Genomic DNA, 18790 nt, shown 5'->3' on the forward strand with positions numbered 1-18790 from the left:
CAAGCTCCGCCTCCTGGGTTCATGCCATTCTCCTGCCTCAGCCTCCGGAGTAGCTGGGACTACAGGCGCCCGCCACCAGGCCCGGCTAATTTTTTTTGTATTTTTAGTAGAGACGGGGTTTCACCGTGTTAGCCAGGATGGTCTCGATCTCCTGACTTCGTAATCCACCGCCTCGGCCTCCCAAAGTGCTGGGATTACAGGCATGAGCCACCACGCCTGGCCTGAATTATATCTTAAACTGTTACCAGAAAACCCGTGAGGTGACGAATGGTCATTTATCCTTATTTTCACCTCTAACACAACAACTCTTTTCATTTCTTTGTATTCTCTTTCAGGTTTTATACATATAGTTAGGGGCTTTTGGGGCAGAGCTATAATCATGGTGACTTTACCAATACTCAGTTGTGATTCCAAACATCGGTGTTCTCAGGCTGTAGGGGAAAAAAAGAAAAATCTCTCATTCCCCAGGTTGTTGATTTCTTGCTATGGAAAAAAGAGGAAAGAGACTGGTTAGGGGACTTTTGCAGATGATAAGCCTGAGCCAGGGCTGGAGGAAGAGTGTGAAAGAGAGCTGGTGCCAGAGACACTCTGCCTCCACAGGGACCTGAGGCTGCCCTTAGCATGGCTCCTAGTGTTGCCTTCTGAGCATGCCTCTCCCCTGTCCTGTTGTTAAGGCCAGAGATCATGATGACTAATTAGAGTAGAGGACAAATGACCACCTGGGCTGCTCATCCTGTGGTCACCAGGGATTGATGTTCTTACTTGAGACAAAAGGAATTTGATGCCAAAGAAATTTATTTTTGGCATAGATAAGACGTTTGATTATTCTTTTTATTCTTTTTTAAGGTGGTAAAATATACGCATAAAATTTACCATTTTAACCATTTTTAAGTGTACAGTTCAGTAGTGTAAAGTATATTCACGCTGTGCGGATCTCCAGAATTTTTGCATCTTGCAAATCTGACTCTATCCCATTCAACAATAGCTCCCCGTTCCCCCAGCCCCTAGCAACCACCATTCTCTTAATATTGTACTTTCCATTTCTGTGAGTTTGACTACTCTAGATACCTTACACAAGTGGAATCATACAGTATTTGTCTTTTTGGGACTGGCTTATTTCATTTAGCATAGTATCGTCAAGGTTCATCCATGTGTAGCATAGAACCATGGCATCTAATGCTGGATGATACTCCATTGTATGGATGTGCCACGTTTCGTTTATCCATTCACCCATTGATGGGCACTTGGTTTGCTCCCACCTCTTTGCTATTGTGAATAATGCTGCAATGAATATGCGTTTGCAAATCTCTTCTGCTTTCAATCCTTTTGGATATATATACCCAGGATTAGGGTTGCCAGATCAAATGGTAATTCTTGTTTAATTTTTTGAGGAACTCCCATATGGTTTTCCAGAGCAGCTGCATCATTTTACTATACTACCAACTGTGCACAGGACAATGTGATTCTTGTTTAGCAAAGCATGGACATCAGGGTATTTAGTGTTCCAAACAACAAATGCAAGTGATTGCTCTGACCCAAGCCTACTGATTTAGTAGGATCATTAAATTCTTCTTCGATAAAAAACTACAACAATTGGTTTAAAAGTGGGACTCTGCCATATTTATCATTTTTCCAGCTGGCAAAGAACCATGACATGGTGGTGGTGTCTCCCATCCTGGAACGAGACAGCGAGCATGGGGACGTTTTGTGGAATACAGCTGTGGTGATCTCCAATTCTGGAGCAGTCCTGGGAAAGACCAGGAAAAACCACATCCCCAGAGTGGGTGATTTCAATGAGGTGAGCCACCCATAAGATAGATAACCAGCCCTGTTCACTTGCCCCTCTGTGTGTTGTAGATCTCTGTGGGACTTTCTGTGGGGAAGTTCTGTGCGGGATCATACTCCATGTCATGCACACTCCACTGGAGCACAGTGTGGCTGCAGTGCTCAGAGGGTTACCTGACATTGCCCTATATCACACAGGCAGACAAGATTCAGGCGGGACTCTCAGAGGAGTCCCAAACACCTTTAGCACAATGGGGCATATATTTTTTTTAATACAAACTGATTTGGCCTCCTGAATTATTTGAAGTAAGTGGTATATAAATTAAAGCCAAAAATAGTTCTTGCACAAACATGAAATGATTCTTGTGGCCCCTTTCAGACTCAGAGCCTAGCACGCCACAGCCCTTTCCTTGTTTGGAGCATGGCATTCCTTGTCTGTGGATCATGGGGGGGTCTGAGATGGCCCATGTTTGTGTGTCAGGTGGCAGTGGGCAAACATGCATGTCTGTGTAGTGTGCATTATGTGAAGTTTCATGTGCCCATGATCAGGGCACAAGTTGGGGGGGCCATTTTGGTTGGTTACTGCCAACCCCTGGGTGGGTAAGATGGGAGCGGGTGGACGTTTGAAGGAGGGAAATGAGCTCTGCCTAATGCCTAAGATATTAAATCTGAACTTGATTTGCGGTTAATGCAGTTGTTCAGGATGCGATGTCCCCAGTTCTCACTCCATGCTTGTGGGGGTCCTGGCTGTTCTCAGGCTGGTCAGGCAGATAAGAAATGGCCTGCAGAGTTAGAGGTTTCCCAGGGAGAAAGAAGAACCCAGCGTTTCTCAGTAACAGCTGCAGGTGGGGGTGGGAAGACGCGCCCCTCACCTGTTTACTCTGGGATTAATCTTTAGCTCCCTGCAGATAGCACAGGGCTTGTCTCAGCATAGCAGGATCTGCTCCAGTGTTCACCACGTGCACACATCCTGGTTGCTGCCTGACCCTGGCCAATTTTGATGGCCAGGATCAGGAGGAGGTGGAAGGCTCCTGGAGCAGATCTGTTTGGGACCCTGATTTGCTCTCTAGCTTCCCTCAGTGCTGTCCAGGACAGTGTCCCTGCCCTGGCACCCTTAGGAGCAGACAGAGAGGCAGGGATGGGAGGATGGGATCTGGTCCTCATGCCCCACAGGGACCTCCTTAATCCTAGGCAGGATGGAGAAGGTGCGCTTTCAGGGTGTGGGTTCCACTAGAAGCTTTGGCCTTAATCATTTGGGCAAGCTGTGCCCCCCCAGGAAACAGCTTTCTCCTCTGACCAGGGAGAGAGTTGCTTGGATGTGCTCCAGGTCCCTGGGGCTCCACTGTTCTATATAATGATATCTGATTGCTGAGGGCATTGACCAACTCATGTTAACGCCGACCAAACCTGAGCCTTGAGTTGGACCATAATTGAAACCTCACCAGAGTTTGAAATAGTGTGGAACGTCATTGTGGGGATTTTTGTGACATGTCAGAAAGGAGACTAGGCAAATGCTTAAGCCACTGTGATTTCCCCCGGGGGATGGCTTATTTGGTGTCAGGGTTTTTTTTTTGTGTGTGTTTTGTTTTTATCATATTGAAATTCTAGAACTTAGAGTCACACTCAGGAGTGTAACCACCTCTGGACTATTGGTGATATTTCAGTTTTTCTGCTGAGTCTAAGGAAAGGGAAATCTTAAAGGTCAGAGGTAGCCGGTGCGGTGGCTCACGCTTGTAATCCCAGCACTTTGGGAGGCCAAGGCGGGCGGATCATGAGGTCAGGAGATCGAGACCACGGTGAAACCCCGTCTCTACTAAAAATACAAAAAAAAATTAGCCGGGCGTGGTGGCGGGTGCCTGTAGTCCTAGCTACTCGGAGAGGCTGAGGCAGGAGAATGGTGTGAACCCGGGAGGCGGAGCTTGCAGTGAGCCGAGATTGCACCACTGCACTCCAGCCTGGGCGACAGAGCGAGACTCCGTCACAAAAAAAAAAAAAAAAAAAAAAAGGTCAGAGGCATCAGTATATGGCCCTTTGCTTTTCAGTCAACTTACTACATGGAGGGAAACCTGGGCCACCCCGTGTTCCAGACGCAGTTCGGAAGGATCGCGGTGAACATTTGCTACGGGCGGCACCACCCCCTCAACTGGCTTATGTACAGCATCAACGGGGCTGAGATCATCTTCAACCCCTCGGCCACGATTGGAGCATTCAGGTCACTCAGTTGGTGGGGTCTGGGGGGCTTCCTGGGGCCCAGCCAGCCGAAGCCCAAGGCTGGGCTGTGGAGCTCCAAGGTGGCAGCAGGCAGGCACAGCCACCAGGATGTTAACAGAGCTGAGCCCCCAGGATTGTATGTTGTACATGGGACCAGCTTCAGTGAAAAGAATCCTCAAGATGGCAATGAGCAATCCCCAACCCGCGGCAAGAGCTGCTCTACAGTAAAACACCAACCTCTGCTGTGATTCTGAACCTGAGATGAAAATAATTCCCCCCTTTCTCTGTAGTCACCAGGGGGCTTCAAAAAGCCCCACATTGGGTTGGGCTCGGTGGCTCACACCTGTAATCCCAGCACTTTGGGAGGCCGAGGCAGGTGGATCACTTGAAGTCAGAAGTTTGAGACCAGCCTAGCCAACGTGGTGAAACCCTGTCTCTACTAAAAATACAAAAATTAGCCAGGCGTGGTGGCGGGCGCCTGTAGTCCCAGCTACTCAGGAGGCTGAGGCAGGAGAATTGCTTGAACTTGGGAGGCGGAGGTCACAGTAAGCCAAGATGGCACCACTGCACTCCAGCCTGGTGATAGAGCGAGACTCCGTCTCAAAAACAAACAAAAAAACAAAAAAGAACCCCCACATCTAAGTCCTTGGAGCATAGTAGGTGACTAGCCAGCATTGGCTCCTGGATGGGGGACTGTGGATTCCTAGTCCTCACATCTGCAGCATCCTGCACAGGTAGGGCAGACATCTGGACAAGAGAAGCCGCAAATGAAGGAGTTGGAGATCAGTCGAGGAAACTTGTCTTTAACCAGAGAAGGGTTTTATTTTTATAGCACATAACAAGTGTTTTGGTGTTAGCCTCACCCCTAAACAGATAGAACTGCCCTTGTCAAGGCAGGGCTGGGAGATGAGGGGAGGGTGGCCCTGGAAGCCCGAGAGCTGAGCAGTACCCCACCCCTGGGGCCCCTCATTTAGGAGGGGCATCCAGCGAGCTAATCTAACTGCATGACTGTGCTGCTGCTGCCTCTCTCATCCACAAAAGCTGAGCATTTGGGTGGTTTCCAGTTTTGCATCACTACAAGTAACAGAACTCTAGGAATTTATGTGCAAATACTTTTCTCCCCAACTCACTTCCTTCCAAGCAGGATTCCTGCAGCAGGAGGTTCTGGCTTTCACTTTCTGTGGTCTTGGCTGCCAGTGTCCCCAGCAGGACAGGGGTGTGCCCTCTCCTGCCATGGGTGGGGAGCAGGGGGAGTTCTGGTGGGTGCGCAGCTTTGAGTCTCTGTTGGCCTGCACTTGTCTTTCTTGTCCTCATTCTTGACTAAATTTCAGTTGAATTTCTTTTTTTTTTTTTCTTTGAGACGGAGTCTCGCTCTGTCACCCAGGTTGGAGTGCAGTGGCGCGATCTCGGCTCACTGCAAGCTCTGCCTCCCGGGTTCACGCCATTCTCCTGCCTCAGCCTCCCGAGTAGCTGGGACTACAGGTGCCCGCCACCACACCTGGCTAATTTTTTGTATTTTTAGTAGAGATAGGGTTTCACTGTGTTAGCCAGGCTGGTCTCGATCTCCTGACCTCGTGATGCACCCACCTTGGCCTCTCAAAGTGCTGGGATTACAGGCATGAGTCAATGCCTCCGGTCAAATTTCAGCTGAATTTCTTCTAAACGTCAGGGTGTGACATTTACCTTTTCTTTTCATACAGTACCCCTTTCTCAAGAGTAATATCTCCTCTGCATTCAACATTTATTTACACAGCAGGTTCCTTCTGGAGCCAGAATGCAACCCCTCATCTGTTACCTCAGGTCTACCACCCTGCCCATGTACCTGGAGGTCCGGTCCATGTCCAGGAGGGGAGGGGTACTGTTGGGTAGAAGGGGAAAATCAGGCCTCCATCTCCCCTCAGAGAACATACTGGAGTCTCATGGTGGCCAGATCACCAGTGACAGCATTCATTGGCGGTTGTCAGTAGGGTTATTACTGGTCATCCAGCTACCAGGCCTGGGCAGAACTTTGGGGCTACCCCCTAGAGCAGCCCCCTCTGCTGGCTCTGGGTAAGACACTTGGCAAGCTCTATCTCCCCGCTGGGGTCCCTAGAGGAACCCGAAGCACTAGGGCATCTGGCTTCTGGGCCAGGGCAGGCAAAGTTGTGGCCATGGACTCAGATGGCTCCTCGCCTTGTGTGTGCAGAGGCCCTCCCTGACACTGCTATCTCAGGCTTTTATTAGCTCCAGTTAGGCAAACAGAAGCATCCCAGTGTAATATGCATATAATTGCTATGTCCTCAGCAGCCTATTAGGCTTATTAAAAATGATTGATTTTTCTTTCCTCAGCCAAGAATCATCCAACGCTTGGCTTTCCAGGGTATGGTGAGGCTGGCAGTAAAAACTAACAGGTCTTTTGGAAAGCAGTATGTTTCATGAGCTCCTAAAATGCTCATGCTCTTTGGCCTGACAATGATACTCCTAGAACTGTAGCCTGAAGAAACAATCTAAAAGAGGAGGGAAGGCCAGGCACAGTGGCTCACATTTGTGATCCCAGCCCTTTGGGAGGCCAAGGCTGGCGGATCACTTGAGGTCAGGAGTTTGAGACCATCCTGGCCAACATGGTGAAACCTCATCTATACTAAAAATACAAAAATTAGCCGGGCATGGTGGCGGGCGCCTGTAGTCCCAGCTACTTGGGAGGCTGAGGCAGGAGAATCGCTTGAACCTAGCAGGCAGAGGTTGCAGTGAGCTGATATTGCACCACTGCTCTCCAGCCTGGACGACAAAGCAAGACGGAAAAAAAAAACAGGGAAAGGCAATGCATGTGAAGTGCTCACAACAGCTTACTTACAATAAGGGAAAAGCTGACAGTGGGGGAAGTGTCTGAGCTAAGTACAGTGCAGCCCACCTCTTCCACAGGTTATTGTACAGCCACTAAAAAGAGTCCTGATGAAGGTAATGCAAAGTGACGAAAGCCTGTGAGCAAGAAAAAGATGTGTTCAGGCTGTGGTCAGAACTCTTGGAAAAAAAAGAAAAAAGGAAAAAAAAGTTTGCCTATCGACAAGAGTAGTCATAGAATGTAGATAAAAGGCAACAGGTGGTTTACTAGGATGGTAGGATCCTGGGTGGTTTTCTTAAAATGATGAATGATGGAATTGATAGTGTTTTTCAGCACAATGCTGGGCAAATCCCCACCAGCATTGGATCACAGCATCAAGAACCATCCATCCCCTTTTCTGACACCTTCTGCCGCCTGTATCAGAGACAGATATACACATGTGCATGCACACACGTGGGTCAGCAGGGTGTCCTCATTCCTTTTTGAGTCCCACAGTTCTAAGTACACAGTAGTGTCTGAGTGCTTTTGATTAGCTTATCCTCATAATCCAAGGATGTGTCCCTTACAGCTCGGGTGACCAAAGATTTCTACCATCTGTGTACATTCATTGGCAAGTCACCATCCTATCCTCTTGCTGCATCTTGCCTTTCCACTGCGATTATTTTTAGGGGTGTGTGTGCACACTGCGCTGGAATATGGCATACGTCCCCACTCCCCATCAGACTTCATGATTCCTGCACACACTGGGCCCTCACCAACCCCAGCTTCCTTTCCCCTGGTGGTTTTGAGAGCATAAATTTTATTGCCAGCTGTGGGTTTGGGTCCTACGCAGAATACCTCCCTGGAGAATTGCAACTAAGATGTTTATGGCAATCGCCCTGCAAGTGTCTATTTAATTCCTGAAAATGTCATTTACTGGTGTGTTTCTGTAAAAATCATTTCTGAAAAGTTTTGTCAGCTTGGCTTAGCAGCTGGGGGAAGAAAGCAGCAAAATGAGTCCCCTCAATCAAGCCTATGGTTTTTTATTTTTTCAGACTTGTGAATCCTCCTGAGAATTAGGCTTGTGACAAGCACCCACCCCCTCCACCTACTCCCTGGTTTAAACCAGATGCATGCTGACACGAAGAAAGATTCCGGGGCATTTTGCTCCCAGTCACACAGTGTTTCTAAGTGGGCATTACTCCTGTCAATCCACAGTCTTAAAGATGTTCCTCAGACAAAAGATAATTAGTGACAAGAAGGCCCACTAGATTCCATATCACATCTTAGTTGGCGGGCCAGAGAAGGACAGGGTCTCTGGTTGGGGCCGTGTCTCCCATCGCATTCCCCCTTTGCACGTGCTGGAGTGAGGAAGGCCCACAGCTCAGCCAAGCCCGTGGGGTGCCTCCCTCCTGGGCCACTCCCACACTGGCCAGTAAGAGAACCAGGGAGCCTTTACTTAAGAGACTCAAGGTTCGGAAGAGGGAAATGGGAAGTCACTGGGAAATGGTCCAGCTTGGAGGAGGTGATCCTGCTGCAGAATCTGACCCCTTATCCTATTACCTAAGTTCCTTTCTTGTTTACTGGCCCTGAAATCACCCACTTTGGAGATTGCCTTGCAAGGCAGCATAGCAGAGTAGGAGAGTTAGGGTAGGGCAGGTAGAGCCCGCGCTCAGCCCTCACAGGCCCTGCACAAGCCCGCCAGGCCCCCAGCTCCCTTCTGGCATTCACCAGGAGAGGTTCTGCCCAGCCCAGCAGGTGGGTTCCAGGAGAAGGGATGGAGGTGGGAAGTGGTCGTTATGGAACTCCTACAACTTGGATCTTCACCTGCATGGTCATTCAGTCTTCATAGTCTTCCTTTGAGGACATTTCAGAAAAGGAAACTGAGGTTCAGGATGAGGATTTGATCCAGGGCTGCCAATTCTTCTGACAGAGCACAGCCACGCGGCTTATGCCTGCAGCAGGCCCTTCCCAGAGGCTGTTCAGGCCAGGGCAAGGTGCTGAGGACAGGCTGGCCTGCTTGCAGGTTTGGGGTATGACCGGTTAGTCTCCTGGCTGTCCCTACCACTGGCCCAGGAAAGCCTGCAGTCAGGCCAGGCTCAGGGCTGAGCATCCACTGAGTCTGGCTGGAAAGTTGGCAACCTGGTTCCTCTTGGTCCTCTCTTACAGCGAGTCCCTGTGGCCCATCGAGGCCAGAAACGCAGCCATTGCCAATCACTGCTTCACCTGCGCCATCAATCGTGTGGGCACCGTAAGTCCCGAGGTCTGCCTGGGGAGAGGAGCCACCACCTGTTGACCCTGGTGGGGACATCCCGTTCCCTCTGCACACGTGCCACAAATCCTAGGGTCCGGAAAGGGGTAAAACTGGCTTGGTCTGTTACTTTTCAAGATATCTCTGTCCTCCTGTTTTTTCTGTTTTTGTATTTGGCTGAAGCCATTTTGAAAAGATCTTTGACATGGCAGTTCTCACCCTATCACATCCAAGTATCCAGTTTATTTTTCCCATTGACCCCATACACTTAACAGTACTTCCTCATCCTTATTAATCAGATAGCAAACTCTAATCAGAGGATCTTTTCAGTCTGAGATAACCAAGGTTTCCACACTAAGTCTATCTGACTTCTAGCAGCATAAAGAAACCTGATGTTTTGGCTGGGTTTGGTGGCTCATGCCTGTAATCCCAACACTTTGGGAAGCCGAGGCTGGCAGATCACCTGAGGTCAGAAGTTTGAGACCAGCCTGGCCAACGTAGCAAAACGCTGTCTCTACTAAAAATATAAAAATTAGCAGGGCAGGCTGGCACGTGCCTGTAATTCCAGCTACTCAGGAGGCTGGGGCACGAGAATAGTTTGAACAAGGAGGCAGAGGTTGCAGTGAGCCAAGATTGCACCACTGCACTCCAGCCTGGGTGACAGAGTGAGACTCTGTCAAAAAAAATAAAGGCCAGGGTGGCTCACGCCTGTAATCCCAGCACTTTGGGAGACCGGGGTGGGTGGATCACGTGAGGTCAGGAGTTCGAGACCAGCCTGGCCAACATGGAGAAACCCCATCTCTACTGAAAATACAAAAAATTAGCCGGGCATGGTGGTAGGCACCTGTAATCCCAGCTACTAGGGAGGCTGAGGCAGGAGAATCGCTTGAACCTGGGAGGTGGAGGTTTCAGTGAGCCAAGGTCCCATCATTGCACTCCAGCCTGGGCAACAAAAATGAAACTCCATTTCCAAAATAAATAATAAATAAAAAGAAAAGAAACCTAATGTTTTAGTTAGCCTGTGTAACCCCATCACAGGTTGATGTACAGTTTCCATTAGGCTCTGGGGGAAATACTGAAAGCAGTGTGTATACCCACCCACTGCCTTCACAGACCCCAGCCGGGCATTTTAATTACCTCAGGTAGGCCGGGCGCGATGGCCCACGCCTGTAATCCCAGCACTTTGGGAGGCCGAGGCGGGCGGATCACGAGGTCAGGAGATCGAGACCATCCTGGCTAACACGGTGAAACCCCGTCTCTACTAAAAAATACAAAAAAATTAGCCGGGCGAGGTGGCGGGCGCCTGTAGTCCCAGCTACGCGGGAGGCTGAGGCGGGAGAATGGCGTGAACCCCGGGGGACGGAGCCTACAGTGAGCCGAGATCGCGCCACTGCAGTCCAGCCTGGGTGAAAGAGCGAGACTCCTTCTCAAAAACAAACAAAAAAACAAAACAAATTACTTCAGGCAGGCCAGCCTCAGGTGCCCACAGCCCTGAGAACCAGTCTGTGCCCAGTGTCTTTCTCTTCTCTCAGATTATGAACTCCCCAAAGGCACCATCCAGGTTTTTACCCCGCTTGTCAAATTCCCCTCTGGCCCAGGGCTGGCTGCTCAGCAGGGGTGTTTAATAAGCACTTAATTGCCCCGTGAACACAGACCATTCCAGCTCACTTTAACTGTTTCCTGGCTGACTCGCCTCTCGGCCTGATTGCCCTGCTCATCTGGCTGAGTGAACTGGAATGAGTGTAGTGGTAGTGCCACCTATAGGTTCCTCTTACCTTGGTCTTATTTCACAGGAGCACTTCCCGAACGAGTTTACCTCTGGAGATGGAAAGAAAGGTATGTCCCATGAACCATGGTGGCTGCAGTTGAGGAGTGGGCCTTCCTCTCCCCTTCTCTGTCTGCTTCCTCTGGTCAGGATCTGCCACACAGATCATGTCTGCATGCCTGGCACCTAGGAGGAGGCACCAACTCCTCTCTGCTTTATTACTTGCAGTGTGGGAATCGGGCTGTGGCTAGGGTGTGGATAGGCAGTCCTGAGCTTGAGGAGTGGGTTGGACTCCATCCATTCCCCGGGACTGGTGTGAAGATGAACCAAGAGGATGCAGGGGATCCTCTGTGAGCTCTCTGAAAGGGAGAGGTGCTCTCATCCAGCCCGCAGATCTCCCTCTCCACTTTCCTTTGTCCTTGTCCCCCCTCCCCTTGCCCAAACCAGCTGTACAGATGCCACAGGGCATTGGCATGGATGGCCCTGGGTTTCTAGAGTCCATGGCTTTTTTTGATCCAAGGGCACATACCACTTCACCTCTGCTAAGAACCCTAAAGACTCCTTTCCCATGTCTCTGGCCAAGAATAAGGGAGGTAGGGACTGCCCCCCTCACCAAGGAGGTATCTGAACTAGCTCAGAGTGTCCTCTAGAAAGCCGGGAGGGGGCCAGGCATGGTGTCTTATGCCTGTAATCCCAGTACTTTGGGAGGCTGAGGCGGGCAGATCACCTGAGGTTGGGAGTTTGAGGCCAGCCTGACTAACATGGAGAAACCCAGTCTCTACTAAAAAAAAAAAAAACAAAAAACACAAAAAATTAGCTGGGTATGGTGGCCCATACCTATAATCCCAGCTACTCAGGAGGCTGAGGCAGGAGAATCGCTTGAACCCAGGAGGTGGAAGTTGTGGTGAGCCGACATCACGCCATTGCACTCCAGCCTGGGCAACAGGAGGGAAACTCCATCTAAAAAAAAAAAAAGCCGGAAGGGGTTGAGTGAGTCCATTTTCTAGGAAAACACTTCCTGAAAGGGTCCCAGATGCTGCCACTTCAGGCCCCCAACTTCTAGAGTCCCTGATCCTAGTTAACTTACTGCAAATAGAGATGCAGAAAGGGCAGGGGAATGAGCATCCACTGGGTGACTGCTGCATCTGGGCCATGCTAGGCCCTGCCCAGCCCCACCTGCTCCTTACACGTGTGTGGGGTGGCTGCTAGTCCTCCCTGACTGGTGAAGGGACCAAGGCCTGGAGGGAGGGTAAGGGTGATGCAGCTGGCAAGGCAGATGAAGGCAGAGCCTCCAGCTCACTGTGAGGGCCCCCATAGGAAGCCCCCAGAGTGTGACTTTCTGGTTTCCTTAGCCTGTGGATGGAAGTGACACCTCTCAGAAGGGTGACATTTAGACATTTCCCCAGGGGCACAGGGAGCAGCATAAGGGGGCCATTTGCAGCAATTTGCTGGGCCTTCAGGCCTGAGATGAGAGACAGGCCTTTTGGGCCTCAGCATTTTGCAGACACTGGGGAGGATGGCATGGACTCTGTGTCCTGGGCCTGCCTCAAGGTGCCTGACCCTCTGTGGAGCCCACAGTGCATCTACACAAGCTCACAGATGTGTTTCTTTGTTCCTTTAAAGCTCACCAGGACTTTGGCTACTTTTATGGCTCGAGCTATGTGGCAGCCCCTGACAGCAGCCGGACTCCTGGGCTGTCCCGTAGCCGGGATGGACTGCTAGTTGCTAAGCTCGACCTAAACCTCTGCCAGCAGGTGAATGATGTCTGGAACTTCAAGGTAGGTCCCCAGGACCCCTGTTGTTGCCTGCCCCTCTGCTTTGGCCCTCATCCTGCTCTTAGGAACTGCTGTTGTGGGGTTGCCCATGGCAGCATGAGGTACCAGCTCCCACCCAAGGGCTCTGTGTGAGCTGAGGGCTGAATCTCTGCCTCCTTGCTGGCTCCCGGGAGGAACAGTTGGGTCAAACAATGTACAGGCAGCAGGCTGCAATAAATTCTCCTTTCATCTGATTTAGATTCTGGGTGCCTTCAGACAAATTAATCTCAATTTCATTTGTCCAGAGAATAGAATGGATTGGCTCCTCTAATCCTTTTTCCTTTCCAGGCATTTGCACTTATCACAAGATAAATGTGCATGTCTGGTTCTGCTTGTGGCCAGTCCCTGCAGTCTAGGCCTTGACGATAGCAGGAAATGGGTCATGCAGAGAAATGGAATCTAGGCCTGGCTCTGTCACAGCCTTCCTTCCTTGGTCACCTTAATTAAGCTCCTTCTGCTCCCAAGCCTTAGTACTCCCAGTAATAAAATAAGGGGCTTAACTCGAAGGTCCCATGCTGGCTTTGACACCTAATGCCCTGTGATGTCAGGAGTCAGAGGAATGGAGATGTCTGCCCTCCTGGGATGGGACTCCACCCTAGAAGGGCTCACAGCTTCAGAGTTTGCTGTATTAGTGTCCAAAAGTATTTCCACCAACTCAGCACCCCTTTTTCTTTTTTTGGTGGAGTAGGGGGCATGGAGACAAGGTCTTGGCTTTGTCATCTAGGCTGGACCAGTGACACAACCATAGATCATGGCAGCCTTGACCTCCTAGGCTCAAGCCATTCTCCCGCCTCAGTCTCCCGAGTAACTGGGACTATAGGTATGCACCACCACAACACCCAGCTAATTTTTAAATTTTTTATAGAGACCAAGTCTCACTATGTTGCCCAGGCTGGTCTTGAACTCCTGGCTTCAAACAATCCTCCCACCTCGGGCTCCCAAAATACCAGGATTATAGACATAAGCCACTGTGTCCTGCCTCAGCCACCTTTTATAAGCAAATTGTGTATGCAAATGTCCATTGTTATAACTGACTTTGCCCGGTGTGACTGAGAGACCACCAGGGCCTCTAATCCACCCAGACATGGGCTTTTGGCCTTGATCCTGTTTTCTGCGAATGGGTTCCTCAGTCTCGGATCCTTGTCAGACAAACAAGGTATTGGGCATGAGAGAGTCTCCTGATCTCTCTCTCCTCTTCCTGGGCAACTAGGATGAATGTAGGATTCCACCCAAATCAGAAGGGAGCCAAGAATGCTGGCCAACTCTTTTTAATAAGTATCCCAGGAGCAGTAAACCAAATGTTTTCTCATTAGACACTTCTTAGAAGCAGAAGCCTTCCCAACTTTGGTAATGGGCGTGAGCTGCTGTCAAGGCTTTTGGGAGTAATCCACCTTGGGAAAGGAGGGAGGAAGGGAGGGCGTGCTGGGTGTGAGCACCGTAGGTGGACTTTCCAACTCCACCAGCCTATGTATCCACGATGAGATGCCACATGGAGTTGACAGAATTCCAGGCCCAGCCAGGAGCCCCTGGTTCAAATCCCAGCCTTTTCTACAACTGGCTGGTGACCTGGAGCAGGTCACTCTTCTCTGGGCTGTAGGCTGCTCTTTCGGGGAGCAACAGGACCACGGGACTCCCCTTCTCCGTCTTGCCTCAGCAGACCACACTTTCTGGATAGACAGGTCGAAGAGGTCACAGCAGCCAAGGCTGGGCTGTATGAGTCATCGTGGCATCTGTGAACTTTGCCACAGTACTAGAATCAGTGCCAAGAGGTCACTGTCAATGAGCCTTCCTGATGCGTTCCTGTCCCATGACTGCCCTCCAGTGGCAAGAGGTGGTGGCGTGTAAGTGATGGGGATTTATAAAACCAGAACCTCTAAAGTACATCTGTGTTTTGCTTTCAGATGACGGGCAGGTATGAGATGTACGCACAGGAGCTCGCCGAAGCTGTCAAGTCCAACTACAGCCCCACCATCGTGAAAGAGTAGCTGGCTTCAGTGCCTGCCTTGGGGTGAGGAAGACACCTCTGCCCCAGTGGATTAGCAAGTGTGGTAGGCTTAACGTGTCCAAGTTCTCCCCAATAACATTGTCCAGGTTGGCTTTAAAATCCCCAGGCAGGGGGAGAGTGGCATGGGGAGTGACTTAATGGGTAAGGGGCTGCTTACTTCTGTGGTATTGGAAATGTTTGGGGACTAGGTAGAGGTGAATGTACTAAATGCCACTGAATTTGTATACTTCAGAATGTTTCAGTTATGTGAATTTTACCTCAACTAAAAAAAAAAAAAATGCCCAGGTACTGCTTGTGCAGGTGGATTTGAGGTTAGGCAGATGATGCTGTCCATCCTGTACACCAGTGGGAAGAGGGTGAGGGCTGATCCAGAGACCCTGAGCCTACAGCAAGGCTGTGGCGGGTGGGATGGTCTTTGGATGTGTCGGCTTAGCTAGGCCATGGTCACCAGTAATTCAATCAGACACTAATCTAGGTATTTTTGTGAAGGTATTTTGTAGATGTGACAGAAGTCCATTCCCAGTTGACTAAGTAAGTGAGATTATCTCAGATAATCTGGGTCAGCCTGACCTGATCAGTCAAAAGGCCTAAAGAACAGAGCTAAGGGCTTCCCTGAGGAAGAAATTCTGCCTGTGGACAGCAGCCCAGTGCTTGGTGAGAGTTCCTGACAGCCTGCCCTTCCTGATAGCCTGCCTTACAGAGTTTAGACATGACTAGCCAGCTCCTACAATTACTGAAGTCAATTCCTTGCAATAAATCTCAATATATACCCTACTGGTTCTGCTTCTCTAGTTGAATCTGACACAGATTTTGGTGGCAAAAGTGGTTCTAGAAAAATAGAATCTTGGCCGGGCGCGGTGGCTCACGCTTGTAATCCCAGCACTTTGGGAGGCCGAGGCGGGCGGATCACGAGGTCAGGAGATCGAGACCACGGTGAAACCCCGTCTCTACCAAAAATACAAAAAATTAGCCGGGCGTGGTGGCGGGCGCCTGTAGTCCCAGCTACTCGGAGAGGCTGAGGCAGGAGAATGGCGTGAACCCGGGAGGCGGAGCTTGCAGTGAGCCGAGATCGCGCCACTGCACTCCAGCCTGGGTAACAGAGCAAGACTCCGTCTCAAAAAAAAAAAAAAAAAAAAAATAGAATCTTAAAGGTGAGTTTTCTGCATTGGTTCTGGATTTTTTAGAATTCTTCCCTAGTTTGATTGAACTTAAAGGCATCAATGACTCTATTTCCATAGAGTCAGGGTAAAGAGGGTAGTTGGTAGTCCACGGCATGGTGCAGCAATAGTAATTTATGTGCGAGGCCAGCCATTAGTCTGTGCCCAGAGTTCCAGCCTGCCCTTTCTGATGGCTTGTCCTGTGGATATCAGACTTGCCTGACCAGATTCCATCATCATGGAAGGTAATTTGTTGCACTAAATCCTTTTACATCTCTATCCATCACCTACTAATTCTGCTAGTACTGCTAATGTGGTTGAACTCCATTTTACACATCAGATTACTCACCTCTCTACACCTTGGTTTTTACACCTGTAAAATGGGACTGGGCCAGGTGTGGTGGGGTGGCTTATGCCTGTGATCCCAGCACTTTGGGAAGCCAAAGCAGGTGGATCACTTGAGGTCAGGAGTTCAAGACCAGCCTGGCCAACATGGTGAAACCCCGTCTCTACTAAAAATACAAAAATTAGCTGGGCATGGTGGCTCATGCCTATAATCCCAGCTACTCAGCAGGCTGAGGTATGAGAATTGCTTGAATCTGGGAGGCAAAGGCTGCAGTGAGCCGAGATCATGCCACCGTGCCTGGGCAACAGAGAGCCTATCTCCAAAAAAAAAAAAAAAGGGTTGCGGGGGACCATATTCCTGCTTTATGTCAAGACAGTGGTAAGAGACAGACTAGATGGGCCAGGGAGCCCCTTGGCAGTTATCAGTGCAGCGCCTAGTTAGCCCTGTCCCTGCACAACATGGCAAGAGCCCAATCTGCCAAGTCTCAAACAGCAGTTAACCAGAGTATCGGGCTGGAGGTGGGGTCGAGATTCTGTAATTCCCCGCTTATTGTTCCCAATCAGAGAAGGCAGCCAGAGAAGGCAGCTTCATCCCTTCACTGGCCCAGCAGCTGAATTATATGGAAACCTCCATGTCAGGGCTAGGGTACTCCTGGACAGCCACCAGGGATGAGAAACCCTGATGGAGCTGCCTGGCCACAGCTCTGCGGTAACTTCCTTGAACTCTCTGTGCTGCAGGTTTTCACTTGACCTAATGGCCCTCCTTGTACCTTAAAAAAAAAAAAAAAAAAAAAAAAATTCCAGTCCTACAGACATGGTGAGCTTTTTTGCCTGGTCCTTTAGCTTTCAAAATTTAGTGTCAGCCAAGGCGGACAGATCACAAGGTCAAGAGATGGAAACCATCCTGGCCAACATGGTGAAACCCCATCTCTACTAAAAATACAAAAATTAGCTGGGCATAGTGGCACACGCCTGTAGTCCCAGGTACTTGGGAGGCTGAGGGAGAAGAATGGCTTGAACCCGGGAGGTGGAGGTTGCAGTGAGCCGAGATCACATCACTGCACTCCAGCTTGGCGACAGAGTGAGACTCCGTCTCAAAAAAAAAAAAATAACAAAGGCCGGGCGCGGTGGCTCACGCTTGTAATCCCAGCACTTTGGGAGGCCGAGGCGGGCGGATCACGAGGTCAGGAGATCGAGACCATGGTGAAACCCCATCTCTACTAAAAATACAAAAAAAAAAAAAAAATTAGCCGGGCATGGTGGCGGGCGCCTGTAGTCCCAGCTACTCGGAGAGGCTGAGGCGGGAGAATGGCGTGAACCGGAGAGGTGGAGCTTACAGTGAGCTGAGATTGCTCCACTGCACTCCAGCCTGGGCAACAGAGCAAGACTCCGTCTCAAAAAAAAAAAAAAAAAACAAAAAACAAAACAAAACACCTTAGTGTCTTTGGTTTCTAGAGGGTGTAATCAACCTAATACAGAAGCCAGCTTAGGTAACAAATTGGTGCATTTGTGAAACAGGCATGAATAAATAGACCACAACTCTTTGATTATCTGCAACTCTCATTGCCTGGAAACAGAACAGTCAGGCCTATCTTAGAGTATGCAGGCCCTGCACAGCCAAGGTCATTTCAAGGTTTAACTCATCCCTGGAACATGCAGATGCTCAGTAAACATTTGAATGAATCTATGGTGGAGGTTTTTGCTTCCTTGTGATCATTGCTGATGCTACAGGGCAGTCTCTCAGACAAGAAATTGCAGTGGTTCAGTGTACATGGCCTGCAGGCCCATGGGCCCCTGTGCAATCTTGGATGAAGCCTTCTGACCCCTCAGTTTTCTCACCAGTAAGATAACAGGTGGCTGGGCTCAAGAATTTCTCCCTAGAAATTCTCAGTTCTAGCAGGCCACCTTCCTGCCAGGCTATAGCTTTATTGCCGGAATCTGGGGTGGAGTAGCTGAACTTCAGTATGCCCAAGAGAAAAAAAGGAGGCTGTGCACAGTGGCTAACATCTGTAATCCCAGCACTTTGGGAGACTGAGGCAGGGGGATCACTTGAGCTCAGGAGTTGAAGACCAGCCTGGACAACATAGACCTTGTCTCTATAAAATTTAAAAAAAATTAATAGAAAAAAAGGGCTAAGGCATTATTAAATATAAACCAGACCACATATTAGACCACAAAAAAGTCTCAGTAAACTTAAAGATTAAAATCATAAAAGTGTATTTTCCCATCACAGTGGAACAAAACTAGAAATCAGTAGTTGAAAGTTTTAAAAATTAACGGCCGGGCGTGGTGGCTCACGCCTGTAATCCCAGCACTTTGGGAGCCCGAGGCGGGTGGATCCCAAGGTCAGGAGATCGAGACCATCCTGGCTCACACGGTGAAACCCTGTCTCTACTAAAAATACAAAAAATTAGCCAGGCGTGGTGGCGGGTGCCCGTAGTCCCAGCTACTCGGGAGGCTGAGGCAGGAGAATGTGAACCTGGGAGATGGAGCTTTCAGTGAGCCAAGATTGCCCCACTGCACTCCAGCCTGGGCGACAGAGCAAGACTCTGTCTCAAAAAAAAAAAAAAAAAATTAATACACTTTTTGTTTTCTGAGACAGAGTCTTGCTCTGGCACAACTGTGGCTCACTGCAATCTCCGCCTCCCAGGTTCAAG

General features: G+C 49.7%; 1 protein-coding gene across 1 annotated transcript in view; it reads left to right on the top strand.

The window, feature by feature from the left end:
- The window catches only part of UPB1 (beta-ureidopropionase 1), a 35752-nt gene extending 20347 nt beyond the window's left edge, over positions 1 to 15405 (top strand). Inside the window, exons 5-11 of the mRNA XM_063623606.1 lie at positions 1637 to 1798; positions 3828 to 3997; positions 8966 to 9047; positions 10841 to 10883; positions 12436 to 12590; positions 14528 to 14634; positions 15121 to 15405. Of these exons, the coding sequence (XP_063479676.1) occupies positions 1637 to 1798; positions 3828 to 3997; positions 8966 to 9047; positions 10841 to 10883; positions 12436 to 12590; positions 14528 to 14611 (696 nt within the window). The 3' untranslated portion in view covers positions 14612 to 14634; positions 15121 to 15405. The remainder of the gene's footprint in view (positions 1 to 1636; positions 1799 to 3827; positions 3998 to 8965; positions 9048 to 10840; positions 10884 to 12435; positions 12591 to 14527; positions 14635 to 15120) is intronic.
- The last annotated feature ends 3385 nt before the right edge of the window (positions 15406 to 18790 follow it).

The sequence above is a fragment of the Symphalangus syndactylus genome, chromosome 18 (genome assembly GCF_028878055.3).
Source record: "Symphalangus syndactylus isolate Jambi chromosome 18, NHGRI_mSymSyn1-v2.1_pri, whole genome shotgun sequence".
NCBI lineage: Eukaryota > Metazoa > Chordata > Mammalia > Primates > Hylobatidae > Symphalangus > Symphalangus syndactylus.